Genomic DNA, 14,072 nt, shown 5'->3' with positions numbered 1-14,072 from the left:
TACTCAATTTCTCTCACATCTTAAATATGTCCAAAATTATAAAACCTTAATACACAACAATCAACTCAAATATGCTTTCCCATTCTCCATTTATATTTAAAAAAAATAAAAATTAAAACTTTCTTGTTCTATTATGTTTTCCATTCATTCCAAAAATATAAACTCAACTTTATTACTCAATTTTTCTAAACTCTCTAAAATTATATATATATATATATTCCTTTATGCTTAAATATTTAGCCAATAATAATTTCTTTTTTTTAAAAAAAAATATATATTCCATAGCCTTTTAATCTTCTTTTCCCCAACAATTATATTCCATAAAGCAAAAAATTAACTTTAATCGCAAATCAACTAACTCCAACAATCTTTATGTTCCCTTTTTCATTTTATACGAAAAAAAAGAAACATTAAATATTGATGACTATTATAATCTCATTCTTATTAAATTATTTTTTCTTACTCTACATCACATCCCCATTCATAACAAAAGAATTTGACTTTTAATTTTCTCTTCCATAAATTCTTATCCTTCACTCCATTCACAGCCTCGTCCTTCTCCTCCCTTCTAAAAACCGCTTTCCATCTTTTATGCTCATAGCGACACCTCCATCTCATCCATTAACGCCTACTTACCATCATCGTTAGACAATCCCGACTCACCTACCACTCACGATGACATTATAAACTTCTTAAAATCCGATAAACCTCTCATCATCTCTCATCCCAACACATTCCTGACCCCCCCCCCCCCAGCCGAGGTATGCAAATGCATTTTATCCGTTCACCACGACAGTAGCCAAAGTCCTCTCCATCTGTTACCAATCCTTATTTAATAATCTTTCCTCTCTAAATTTTAGTGACTTTATACCTCATCCCAACACATTCCTGACCCCCCCCCCAGCTGAGGTATGCAAATGCATTTAATCCGTTCACCACGACTCTTCAACTGGATTGGCTTCGTCCTATCTTTTTCCAGGACTTTAAATCCCCTCTCAGTCAGCCAAGTATCAATCCTTCGAAATAGCACAGGAACTTTCGCGGATCCATCAGACCCTCCTATTCGGTATTAAATTAAAAGCACTAGAAAAACCTAACAAGGACATCCGACCAATTGCAATCGTGACCGTATTTCGACTTCTTGTTTCGAACCTCACATCTTCCAAAAAATTAAGGACAAAGCCGCTTTAATTTTAGCACCCTACCAACTCGGTATTAGGATTAAAGGTGGTTGCGAAATAGACATGCATGCTACCCATATCCATCTCCAAACTAACAAGTGACAAAATTCTCGTCAAAATAGACTTTTCTAATTCCTTCAATACTATTGGCCGCTCTCACTTTCTCTCACAAATATACCATTCATCCATTTTTTCTCAATTTTTTAACTCCTGCTATTCTATGTCATTTTATTTCCAACAATTATTTTCTCTCATCATCAGAAGAGATTCAACGAGGCGATCCTCTGGGCCCGGTACTTTCAGCCCATTGTAATCTTCCATTACACATCTATTACATCAATGACGATATATTCTGCGGCCCCTGAATGAGGTCGCAAAGGAACTGGCTAACATTAGAACACATTTCCTAACAATTGAACTATCCCTTAATAAGCAGAAAACAGATCTGACCATTTAATTGTTCCATCCCATTCACCTATAATTTCCACATGACCAAAAACCTTTCCTACTCCTAAAATTCTTTAGGCTCTTCGATCCACTTCTAATTTCAAATTTCTCGATATATTAAAATCATTTAAACTTCCATCAAATCTCCGTTTTAATCATAATTTATGGTTACAAGCATCGCTTCTATTCAAGTTTGAGGATTTCGGCTTATATTCACCCCCAACTTTTTCCATTAGTGGATTTATCGCTTTGCGTCTATCATCTGATCCATATATTCGCCAGCTTTCATTTTCTGACTCCTTGTTAGTGGAATCGCAGACTATTTGGAACAATTCCGTTGCCCAAACACTCCACGACCCTCCTTATTTTCACAGAAAGACTAGTATATTCACTCAATGAAGGATCCGTCACTGACCTAAAATAGAATTTTCATGATGATGATCTCACAGTATTTTATCATTTGAACTAAGAATCCGATCACGAGTTTCTATCACCCATACCCTCCAACAACTTTGATTTGCTGCTATTTACTGATGAGCTAAGATTTTAACGCCGCGTTTTATTTTATTTTTATTAACTTAATAATTTTACTTTAAAGATTTATTATTCAAATAGACTTTCTTAGAATTGTATATGGATCATTGATATGTAATTTAAAAATTATTAATATGCGATTTAGATTTTGTTAATTTATAAATTTTATTTGAAATAAAGAAATATAAATTTGCCTTAAAGAGAAATAAATAAATATTAAATATAATCGACCACACGCTATTTCATATATAAAATTTTTATCTAAGCATTTGCAGTTTACCTTAGCATTTTACCTAAGCATTTGCAATTTAGTCAAACCGAAATAAATGTCCTATATTTTTTTAAAAAAAGACAATATATTATGCATGTTTAAAATTGGTGATTTAATTTTAATATTTATGATTATTTATTAAAAATTTATATTTAGATTCTTTTAATTTCAATAATCATTTTATATGAATTTAAAGATTAATTTTAATTTTAATTTTTACTTATATTTCGCTGCTTTCTTATATATTATAAAAATTGTTATCAACATTTTATTTATTTTTTCCAACTATTCTCATATTTATATTTTATAATTTATGTTATATTTTTTTCCTACAGTACTTTTGTAATAAAATAAGCATTACGCCAGTTTATAATACGCCTAGATTATGTATCTATTTAATTTTATTTATATATGTGAAAATTTGATTATAATTCATTTATTATATATTATGGGTGCATCCAAAGTCAAAATTTTATTTTTTAAAAAAATACTAATTTATTATTGAAATTTACTAAATCTAGTTTGGCCGCACAATGTCTAAGCAGAATCATTAACTTATACCTAAAAATTTATTATAAATTAGGAGTTAATCAATAACAAAATTGTCTGATATTTACAGGATAAGTATATTCTACACATTTTGGAATGCATTTCCAGTCAACTTAAATTTTTCAAATTTAAAAATTTCCATCAGTAAATGATATCAAATCAGAAGATTACGAATCTCCATGGATCCATATCCCAATAACATATATATATATATAATACCTATTTAAAAAAAATTATGTACTAGTTATTCCGTTTTAAATAGGTATATAAATATAAAGTAATAAAATTTGATTAAGCAAAATATTACATATGATATATATATCGATTCAATATATATATACCTAACTTTTACTATTTATTACACCTAAAATTAAACCATAATTAAAAAAAAAATGCTTATTAAACCAAAAATCTTTATATTATCTAACAAACAAAAAAGCAATAATAATTATAACATGGCAAAAAAAAGATTGTAGATATTTTATACTAGATAGAGACTCCATTGTTTTTATTTAAATTATTACCTTTATAATTATATTAAATTTTAATGTGAAAAGGAGGGGTAAGGGAAAGGTTGTCATTTCCAATTAACTTAATGAATTTAATTTTACAGATAAGGTTTTTTATACTCTATTTAACAATTTTAAAATAATGAATAATACGCTATATTATTTTTTTTTCCCTAGGAGGGTAGATAAATTAAATCTAAATGCATAGTGCAGTATTCCACTTAGAGTTCTAATCCTAATATTTTAATCTGAAGTTGGAAAACTTCTGTCTTCTCGTATTAACAAGATAGACGGACTCTAATGGTAACTAAAAAAAATTTAACTTTATAAATTATTTCGAGTCGCAAATAGTCATTTTTTTTTAAATTTGGAAAATTTTCAAATATCATTCTTAATTTTTTTTAAAAAAGATGCTTTGTTCAACGTAGTTTTAAAATTAACTTTAATTTTAGATATAAATCGTAAATAGATTTATTAAGTAGAGGAGAGAAAGATAAGTGCACGCATTTAATTCCCATATGCTGATAGATTTTCTTTTAAGAGAAAACGAATTTTAACCTATAAAAAATTATATCTAATTTAAGTCTAAATTTCTATAATGTAGTATTTAGATCATTTATTAGGGCTTTTTGAAAATAATGATTTTACCGGAAAATCGTATTATATAACCTGTATAAAGTTCTTATCCTTTGACTTTCAGACAATTCTGCCATAAATCTTTCTCGTTTTTTTTAAAATAAATTTATATGAAAAACCAAGATATAGTTCACTTTTCCATCACTCTATCCATTTTACCAAATTTATACACTTATTTTTTCTCAAAGAGTATATTCCTTAATTTTTTGTTTTTGATTAGTTAATGAAAATGTTTATTACTTGATAATTCTCTTCTTCAGCAAAAAGTACCCATCATTTTGAAATTAACTCATACGACTCATGGGCAGGGTTTTCAGGTCATACGTTAAAAAAATTTTACCCTGCATTCATAGTTAGCGCGAAACGAAGTTTATGGAAATATATTATATTTTGTACACTTCGCCACGAATTGGTGATACCTGTGAATGCCAGGTTACGGTACTTCTAAGGTGTTTTTCTTAACATTTTATTTACTTTATTTACATTCAACATTGGAAGTTGGGTTTACACTAAATTTTAATCACCTTTAATAATGTTAGTAAATAAAAGTATCCATATTAAAACAAATAAATCAACCCGTGTTTTTTTTCTGATTGCCTTTTAATCAATTTTATTAATCGGTAAATTCATTAAGTTCAACCTTCAAGAGGCATGGGAGTTAAAAATCCCCCCCCCCCACCACTATTTTTGATATCTATGCAAAATTAAAATGGAGATATTTTACCCTTGTTTTCTTTGAGTTTTCATGTAATAAGACAAAGTTAATATGTGATATTTCGTTAGTATTCATTACTATATATGTTTTATGGAACATTTTTGACCCTTTGGGGTAAATCATTCCCCACGTCTCTCTTACAATAATCATATTATACCATATCCTAATAATCATTTATATACAAACAAAAAACAATATATACCTATAGGCTACACAGAAATAAACTTGTTATTTTTTTCTATTTTAGTGCTTTTATCTTATCAGGTGGCATGCTCCTTCAGTATTTCTTTCTATTTTATATTGTTCATATAATCTATTATACTTAATTTATATTTTTACGATATTTTAACTTTATGAACCCGTTGAAGTTTTTGCCTGCCATTTTTCCATTTTCCCATCACCTTTAAACTTGCAAACTTTGTTTCCGATATATTTTTGGTGTTTTCTCATCCTATATCTATACCATCTTAGTCTAATTTTTCCTGATTTTTTATTATTATGGGTTGTTTCGTATCTTATCCTTTTGGCTACTCCAGCTATCATCCTCTGTCTTCCCATCTTTATCTGTATACTTCTCTCTGGTGATTCTCCCATATCTGCCATTTATAATTATATTATTTTAATATCGGATCTTTACATTTAAGGAACCGGTTCCTCGAGTAAGCTTGTTTCTAATCAACCTCCGTAGATTTTTTTGAATTAAACAAATATTTCGCGGGAACTGATGGAGCTAAGTCCAGCTAGCGCTTTACAGAGTCTTGTTGGAAGTGGAGTAACCAGGATTTATCCATGGGGGGGGGGGAGGGGGGGGGAGTTAAAAATCTTCTACGGCTGAGTCATATAATAGCTCTTTGCATAGTTATCTTAATATCATCTTCGTTAAAGTTGGCTAAACAATTGTAATATCTCTTATTAGTGTCTGACTTTAACCAGTCATGCATAAAAGAAAATAATTAGTAAGATTTAGACCAACCCTACGATTAAAAAGTGGCTGAATGATAGTAGGAATGCTTGGTGCTTATTTGTAAATTAACTTACGTTTGGTATACAGTATTAAGAAAAAATAATTGGCATTATGTTAGAATGGAAAACATTTAAAAAAACTAAATCTGACGTGCGCTATATTGACTGACTAGTAAATTTAATTCCTCAATCAAATATGAGAACCGCAAAAATAGACTGAGTTATAAACAAAATAAAAATATCGTCACTCTTTAAGCATGGTCAAGCTTTTGAAATTTCCGGCCACTTATACGAAATCATTGTTGGGCATTATTAGAATATTTTATCGTTTTAATCTATCTGTTAGATGGTTGGGGAAAAAAATTATTAGGGAAAGAAAATTGTAAAGCATCATGACAGAACGGAGAATTTAGACAGAGATATGAAAACATTATCCCTATTTATGTCAATAAATAGGTATTTCGTACATTTTAGTGTTTATACCTTTGATTTTAAGGAAAAACATTATTTGCAAAATAAAAATATATTTTCAAGATTGATATGCATGAAGAAAAATTATAGAAGCAATAAACAATTTATGTAATTTTTGATTAGTACCTATTTACTAATCATCAATCAGTTTTTTTAATCAATAAATAAAAACCAGTTATAAGCGAAATAAAAACTATGGCACGCTTTAGACTGAATATATGTGAATTTTATTAAGATTTAAAAATCAATTATGTCTAAATACATTAAAGTATTTATTCGCCCAATTCAAAATATTATTGATTATCATTCAATGTTAATCATGGATGTTGTTATTTGTTTATTTCAGTTAATTAGATAGGTGTAGAAGTAAAATAGTTTATTTCACGAATATTCTGAAAAATATGAAATGATTCAGACTCGATGTGGCTTTGATATTTTATATTTAATAGCGGTGACATAAAAAGTTAGTCAAATTGACTTGTGGCATTTTTAAAAATTGTGATATCAAAATAAGATGGATTGGTTGTGGGAGAATCGGAAAAGGCTAACGAAGTAACGAGGCTTCATCAACCGATGGAAGAGCATAATTTCGAGGTGAAACAGCAGGAACAATTGAATTCTCTCCAATCAGTCCTTATGAGTGTCAATTATTTATTAGCAAAAGGGACAATTATATTTTTAATAATTTTTTTATTGATTTAAAAAATTTCGAATATTAAAATTTACAAACTAAAATATCAGATCCTGGCAAACATACAAATTAGTCACTTTTATAGAAAAAATAAAAGGCACAATTATAAATTAAAATAAAATTGACGCAAAGTGGAAAAAGGAACGTTTTTGCGAAAAAGAGTTTTATTAGTTTTACCATCCCCGTATACTTTTCAGAACTCTAATTATACCTCCGGATTTAGGATGATCTCCGGGTCCTAACTACCTAATAATAAATTAAAACCTTGGAAAGGAAACCTTACTAAAGAAAGTAATCCAAAAGTATGATAACCTCTAATTAAAAGAAAAGACAAATGCCATGTGTTTTAATTTTTGTAATTAAATCTAAAGAAAAAGGGGATTTAATAAGAAAGTATTTTTTAATAAAAAAAATAACCCTAAGGGCAAAAATTTAAATAAATTTAAGACAATATTTAACAGTTATAATAACTAATTTTTTACCCTTAAGCGCTAAAGTTGATAGCAAAGTAATATTAATTCTAAGTATTTACAATTGAAAATAGAAAAGGTCAAACGTCCATCCCATACAAATTTTAGCATCTTCCGGAAGCGTTCCATTCATTAAATTTTTGTGTTCTTAATATCCCTCATTCGTAAATTTTTAAGATATTTTTACTCACCTTTTTTATATTGAAGAAGAAATTTCCTAAATGATTTTATAAAATTAGAAAATTAAGGTTAGGGGTGGGGGTGCGGAAGGGTAGTTATCAATTAAGAAATGAAAGCAAATTATCATATAGATATCAATGCAAAAGTATTATAATAACAAAAACTCAATCATATTTTTTCAAGTTGTTCTTCTAGTCAATTCATTGATCCTGTTTAACATGTAGCTAAATCGTCTATCACTTTAAATTTTCTCAGCTGTATTTTTTTTTAGTTATTGGCAGGTAAAAAAAATTAAACATGGGTAACAAAGTAAACCGTGCTCATTTGGAGGGTGCCAAAAAAACTGGTTGCTTAAATTTATCCGATTCAAATATGAAAGAGGTTAATGTTTTTTGTAATTTTTTTATAAATATGTTATTTTATTTAGTTACCTCCTCAACTTATAAGAATGGCTGATTGTCTAAGAAATTTAGATATATCCCATAATAAATTAAATAAATTACCTTCAAATATGGAAACCTTTGTAACTTTAAAAATTCTTAATATATCTTTTTGTAATTTAAGTAAATAATATGATTCAATTGTTTGTTAATTATTTAAAAATAGAGGAATTGCCAAATTCAATAAATACACTTGTAAAACTTGAAAATTTGATTGCAAACAATAATGATATAGCACAATTGCCAGACACATTTGTAGCCTTAAAAAATTTGAAAAATTTATCACTTAATCTTAATAAATTTAAAATGTTTCCACAACAAATATTATCACTAGGCTCATTAACTACTTTGGATTTATCTAACAATCTAATTGTAAAATTACCGAATGAAATTGAATTAATACAATGCATTGAAATAAATCTCAACTATAATCAAGTAATATTAATATAAAATATTATTTAGATTTATGATTTAGTTGACTCAACTCCCTGAGGGTTTATCAAAATGCCCAAGATTAAAAGTTATAAGGTTAGAACATAATAGCCTTACACCCCACTCAATCCCTCCTTCAATATTTAGAGACTCTACACTCTGTATTATTTCCTTAGATGGTAACAAATTTTTGCACAAAGATCTACAAAATTCACCTGGTTATAGTGAGGTTTTAATTTTAAACAATTTAAAACATTATAAATGATAAAAGAATGAGTTTTATTTAAGTCCCAGATTAAATAAATCAAAAGGTATTTTTATTTACTTAGAATTATTATCAACTTTCCAGAGAATAGATCTGGTTCTATTGATTTAGGTAATTTAAATTAATGCTGCTAAATTATTGTAGATCATGAAGTGAGAATAACTAAAGAGGGATAGAGCTTCACAAATGGTAAATTAATAAAAATTAAAGGCCAAATTTTTTTTCAAAAACAAATTAAATAGTCCATACCAAACTTTTTGCAAAATTTTAATAGGTTGCCAGTAAATTAGTAAAAACAAATTATTGGGCCTGGATAGACCATTTAAATAATGGGTCAAGCTGAGTAACTTGCACAAAAAATCTTAATGGGTTAATAGAAACATATTTTTAAATAGTTTTCATCTATTTAAACAGAGTTGGATAGTACCATGAATACTTGTATCTAAGACATAGATCCTTTTGTATCATGTACACACTATCTTTTTGGCTTTTTTAATAAGATATTAGTATCTTTATCTAAGATCCTTTATTCAGAAAAGAATCTTCTATCTTTTTAATTTTCTTGACAAAAGATACAGATTGAATTTAATTAACCTATAAAATAATGTATATATTTTAAATACTCCTTTGTAAATTAATAAACTCCCATTAAAAATACTATTCTCCCATCCCTAGCTATGAGAATGGGCTAATACTAATTCTAAAATGCCTGATTATTATAATTAACTCATCACTAAATATTTTATTAATTATTGTAAATTTTCATTCTTAATATATGTGTATGTTATGTTCTTCACAAATAAATAATAAAAAGTTATGAACTATTCTAATTTAATTGGTAACGATAATATAAAAGTATCTTGTATTTAAGATGCTCTAATTTAGCAAAAGATACTATAGAATCTCTATCTAGATTCTTTTTCTAGAGGACCAGCCCAACTCTGAACTTGAAATAAATCAAAAATATATCAAAATTTTAGAGGCCCGTATATATATACATGAATTGTCCTGCCCCGATTCGTTATTTTTTTATGTACATATTGCATGGCCCAACCTAGACTATTAAATTTTTTTGTGTCGCCTCTGTCTTGTTATAAATTTTTTGCTGATTTCTTGGACTAAATTTATAAAGCTATCCAGTTGTATTTGCTTTACACTAGTAAGAGTTCAAAGATAAATATATATAAAATATCAAATAAAATAAGAATATTTATATAAATGTTAGGAAACAGGCTTAGGTTAATGGTTCCTATATAATCGCAGAGAATTTAAGACTGAAATGCAAGAATAAAAAAACCCTTAAATCCTCAGAGTCAGGGTTGTATTCATTTTTTGGCCAATTGTCGATCAGAACTAAAACCAATCCGAAAGGGATTTTCACATTGATTTATAATTTTTACCTAAATGATATTTTATCTTACCTATGTTGCATGAGCAAAGTCAAGAAATAATAAAATGCCTTTTTATGTCGTTTAGAAATGTATATAAATCTTTAGTTTAAGAAGAAAAAAAGTTTAAATATTGTCTTCATGCAAATCTCAACTCCTTCATAAATGCTTATTTAGTCATATTGAAAACCTCAATTTATACCTTTTTTTACAAAACGGCTAATTCACAAAAAAAAAATTACCCGATCCTAAAGATTTGGTTAAAATAGAGCCACATTTTTTCTGCCTATCTGTATGCCGAATCTTGTGGCTAAAGGGTAATTCCATGGCATATTAACTCGAATACGATTTTCGTACGGCCCTTATAAAAAAAAAGAATGAAACGGCATATTTGGTTTTATATAGTGTGCATATTTTATGCAAATTAAAAATTTTAAAGCTCTAGTTCGAATAAATCGGTAGTTATGGACCTTCAAAGTCCAATAAGAAGCATTTTCATTTTTAACAATATTTTTAGTCTAAAGTCGTAAATTATATATTAATTTTCGTAGCTCCCAAAATACTCCTCAAGGAAATACCAATATTATTTTGAAAAAGGGGGGCTCATTTGAAACGGTGAAACTCGCCAAATATATTTATTACCAATATATTTAATTAAGTGAAAAATATTAATGGAGAAGATAAGAGAGTTCACATTTGATATAATTTTAGGAATAAATAAAAAAAAATCGATTATAAAGAGCGTTTATTTTTCTCGGGAATGCATTCGCTATAATGTTTTCGCTATTACAGATTCTCCCTTAGCGCATTTGCGGTAATACATTCTCCTTAATGCATTCGCGATATTGTGGTAATGGCACTTGTTCGCTTCTCAAACCCATACAATGATAATAATGACCCATTATTCGCCCTAATTTTATGCTAAATTGGCTTTATATTTACGTATCCGGATCTAAAGAGCAGTTAGGTAACCTATTGGTAAAGTTGACTAGCGTTGTTAAATGACTCGATTTGAACCGATTTTTAAAAACGGCTAACTCAAGATTTTAGCCGGAAAAACATTGCCAAAGCCTTGAGATATCGCTAATAGATGTCCAAACCTTTTGTGCCATCTATGAGCAAAATCTTCAGGCTTACGTTATTTTCTTTTGGATGAAATATTGAGTTAGCTGTGTTTAAGACTAATCTAATGACCCAACAAAGTATCGTATACTTAAAGAACAGCTTCTGCTTTAGTAGATTATTTTTTTGGAAATAAGTGATAGTAATGCAATTAAAAATTCTTTTGACATTTTTTAAATCTAAAAATACTAAAATCCGCACATTTCTAGTAGTAACGTCCCTTAGGGGAACCTACACGGACTCGAGACCCTCGAAAATTTAATTTTTTTAGATTATAACTTTAAAAAAATCGTTTTTTTTAGTTGAACCCCCTGAGATTGTAAAGGCTACTAGCGCCACTGGTAGCTAGATAGATTTGAAAAGTATCTTTTAACAATTCTTATTGTGAAGTTTGATTATTTTTTTGCGGGGAATATGATGTATATTGTATTTTGAACTCGAATTTATAGTATTTTTTAAAGGGAAATAAAACTATTTATACATAATAATTTTCTATTTTTAATAGATATTCAAATTATAAACATCAGATATATTTGCGAAAGTATAATAAAACCAAGAGTTCAATAAAATATTTAATCTAAATAATACATTAATATTATATATTAATAAAAATTTATTAAATTAAAATAGTGAAACACTGTTAACATTAAAATCGTACCACTTTTCAACAATCCTTCATTTAAACACAAAGCCCTGTCTAATTTGGGCAACTTTAAGATTTTTGCTCAACTTAGACAGTTACCCAATTTATCAAAACAATAGCTGTTATTACGAATTTGATTGGGTCACAAAGTTTTAATTAGGTCGTTGCCCGAATTATCGAGCGCCCAAATTAGAAAAGTTTAACTGTACGTAAATTTTTACAGGAAAACAGATATTTAATGTAACGATATAAATATGTGTTTTGCTTACTTTTTCGGAGGCTATTTTCTTTCAAGGCACAGATTATAAAATTCAATTATTTTTTTTTATGAAATTTGATTTAAATCAAAAAAATCGTGATTTAATTCTAATGATTCAATTTTTTTTTTTTTAAATTATGATTTTTGCCAACACCCTCAACAAACAGTGTTCCATCAGAATCACATTTTGGAGAATTTGAATATAACCGACTAGTGGAGTAGTCCGAACCCGAATGGCTGACTTTTATCCGAGAGTTGGGATTTGCATGATTACTATATCAAAACTTCTTTTTTGTTTATTTAAGGATTTATACAAATTTTTATGATAATGACAACCATTTTAGGCGAATATCGGGTTTCGCTCGAAGAAAGCAATTCGATGTAACCCTCTACCTAGGAGATACTATTTTGTAATGAATACCACACCTTATCTTCTCTATCCGACTAGCCTCAATCGAATATTCGTTTTGTATCAGTCGAATCGAATATTTTAAATACGTATCGTAAATTGATCGATTTAAGAATAATTATAATAAATACAGCTTATAAAAATGCATAATTATACATTATAAAAATAAAAGTGTATAACTGTTAGTTGTTAATAATTTTATTTGACTTTTTTAAAAAACTCTTTAAATTAGAATTTATATTTCAATAAATACAATTTCAAATATTTGATAATCATTTTTTTATAAGCATAATTTAATAGGATTTTATAAATATAAAAGTATTTTATGATAACAATTAGTGAAGGTCACGATCCTGTCTTTGGTCTGGACTGGATCAACGCACTCGGGCCGGATTTAACGTTTATTTGTTTGTTATTTTAAACATATTTTCGTTTTTAACCTAATTTAATTCTTGTTTACTAAGGTCTATAAGTAAAATGCTTCCTTGACAATCCACGGTTTTCATATTGCGAAATATAAGAATGAATTATAAATTCACAAAAACTAAAATAACTCCTTAGGAAAATATACAAAAAAAATTATATTAATTAAATAATAAACAAATTTAAATATTAATAAAAGACTGGTTCGGGCTGTCATCCTCAAAAAAGATTGGTTCGGTCACTGTCTAAGACCGACCATTGACCTTTTCTATTAATAATGTAAAATCAAAGATGAATAATATAATTAATAATACAAATATTTAATTAATTGTAATCGTCAGTTATGGTTTGAGGATAAGTGTTTGGAGTAATATACGTAGTTATTATAACGGTACTTTGAGTTGGTGTACTTTTAGTTGTCTGTAGTAAATTGTATAATCTTCGTCAATTATGTGGAGGATAATTGGTTTAGGTTGTTTATGTAGTTATAACGGTACTTCTAGATGGTGTACTATTATGATGAATTTTATTATTAGTAGAGTATTCGATTCGTGGATATATATATAAAAAAATTTTCTATATAAATATCATTTTAAAGCTTATTACTTTTAACTTCCTTTATTTTTTATTTTTTTTTAAAGTACATGGAAAGGTATACACTAAACAAGAAGAAATACGAATACTGAAGATTTCCTCAAGAAACAAAATCATTATTGGGTTTTTTATATTCGAGTTTATAGCTAGCTTTTCCCTTTATTTCCGTTATTTATTTCTGTAAATATTTATTTTGCGCAAAAGAAAAATCGCTCTATAATTTTTAATAAATTATTATAACGAAATAAAAACATTCCGAGAGCATAAAATTATATTAATTTTTCTTCATACTTAGGATTTTTTTTTGTAATTATTATTAGTTATAAAATGATGAATTAACTTTTGTTAAGGATTCCCCGAAAATAATATACCCTCACCTCATTGCTTTTTACAACAGGTGATTTATTTAAATTTCTATTCGTCTATTTATTATCACTTGACCTGTCAGATTTGATAGGGGTATTAATAAAAAATGGTTAA

The 14,072-nt window shown here is 27.7% G+C and overlaps 1 protein-coding gene across 1 annotated transcript; it reads left to right on the top strand.

The window, feature by feature from the left end:
* The first annotated feature begins 7,836 nt into the window (after positions 1-7,836).
* LOC135922062 (leucine-rich repeat-containing protein 57-like) lies at positions 7,837-13,846 on the top strand. Its single transcript, XM_065456472.1, has 5 exons — positions 7,837-7,998; positions 8,045-8,180; positions 8,224-8,492; positions 8,533-8,718; positions 13,640-13,846. The coding sequence occupies exons 1-5, from the start codon at positions 7,915-7,917 to the stop codon at positions 13,682-13,684; spliced, it is 720 nt and encodes a 239-aa protein (XP_065312544.1). The 5' UTR covers positions 7,837-7,914; the 3' UTR covers positions 13,685-13,846.
* Positions 13,847-14,072: the final 226 nt, after the last annotated feature.

The sequence above is a fragment of the Gordionus sp. m RMFG-2023 genome, chromosome 1 (assembly GCF_954871325.1).
Source record: "Gordionus sp. m RMFG-2023 chromosome 1, tfGorSpeb1-WG-v2, whole genome shotgun sequence".
NCBI lineage: Eukaryota > Metazoa > Nematomorpha > Gordioida > Chordodea > Parachordodidae > Gordionus > Gordionus sp. m RMFG-2023.
Note: the sequence above shows the minus strand (reverse complement) of the source record. Positions and strands in the feature narration are given on the sequence as shown.

Coding starts and splice junctions, on each gene's coding strand:
- LOC135922062 (XM_065456472.1), top strand. CDS start 7,915: ATGGGTAACAAAGTAAACCGTGCTCATTTGGAGGGTGCCAAAAAAACT. Junction 7,999..8,044: donor CCGATTCAAATATGAAAGAG/GTTAATGTTTTT, acceptor TATTTTATTTAG/TTACCTCCTCAACTTATAAG. Junction 8,719..13,639: donor ATTCACCTGGTTATAGTGAG/GTTTTAATTTTA, acceptor TTTTTTTTAAAG/TACATGGAAAGGTATACACT.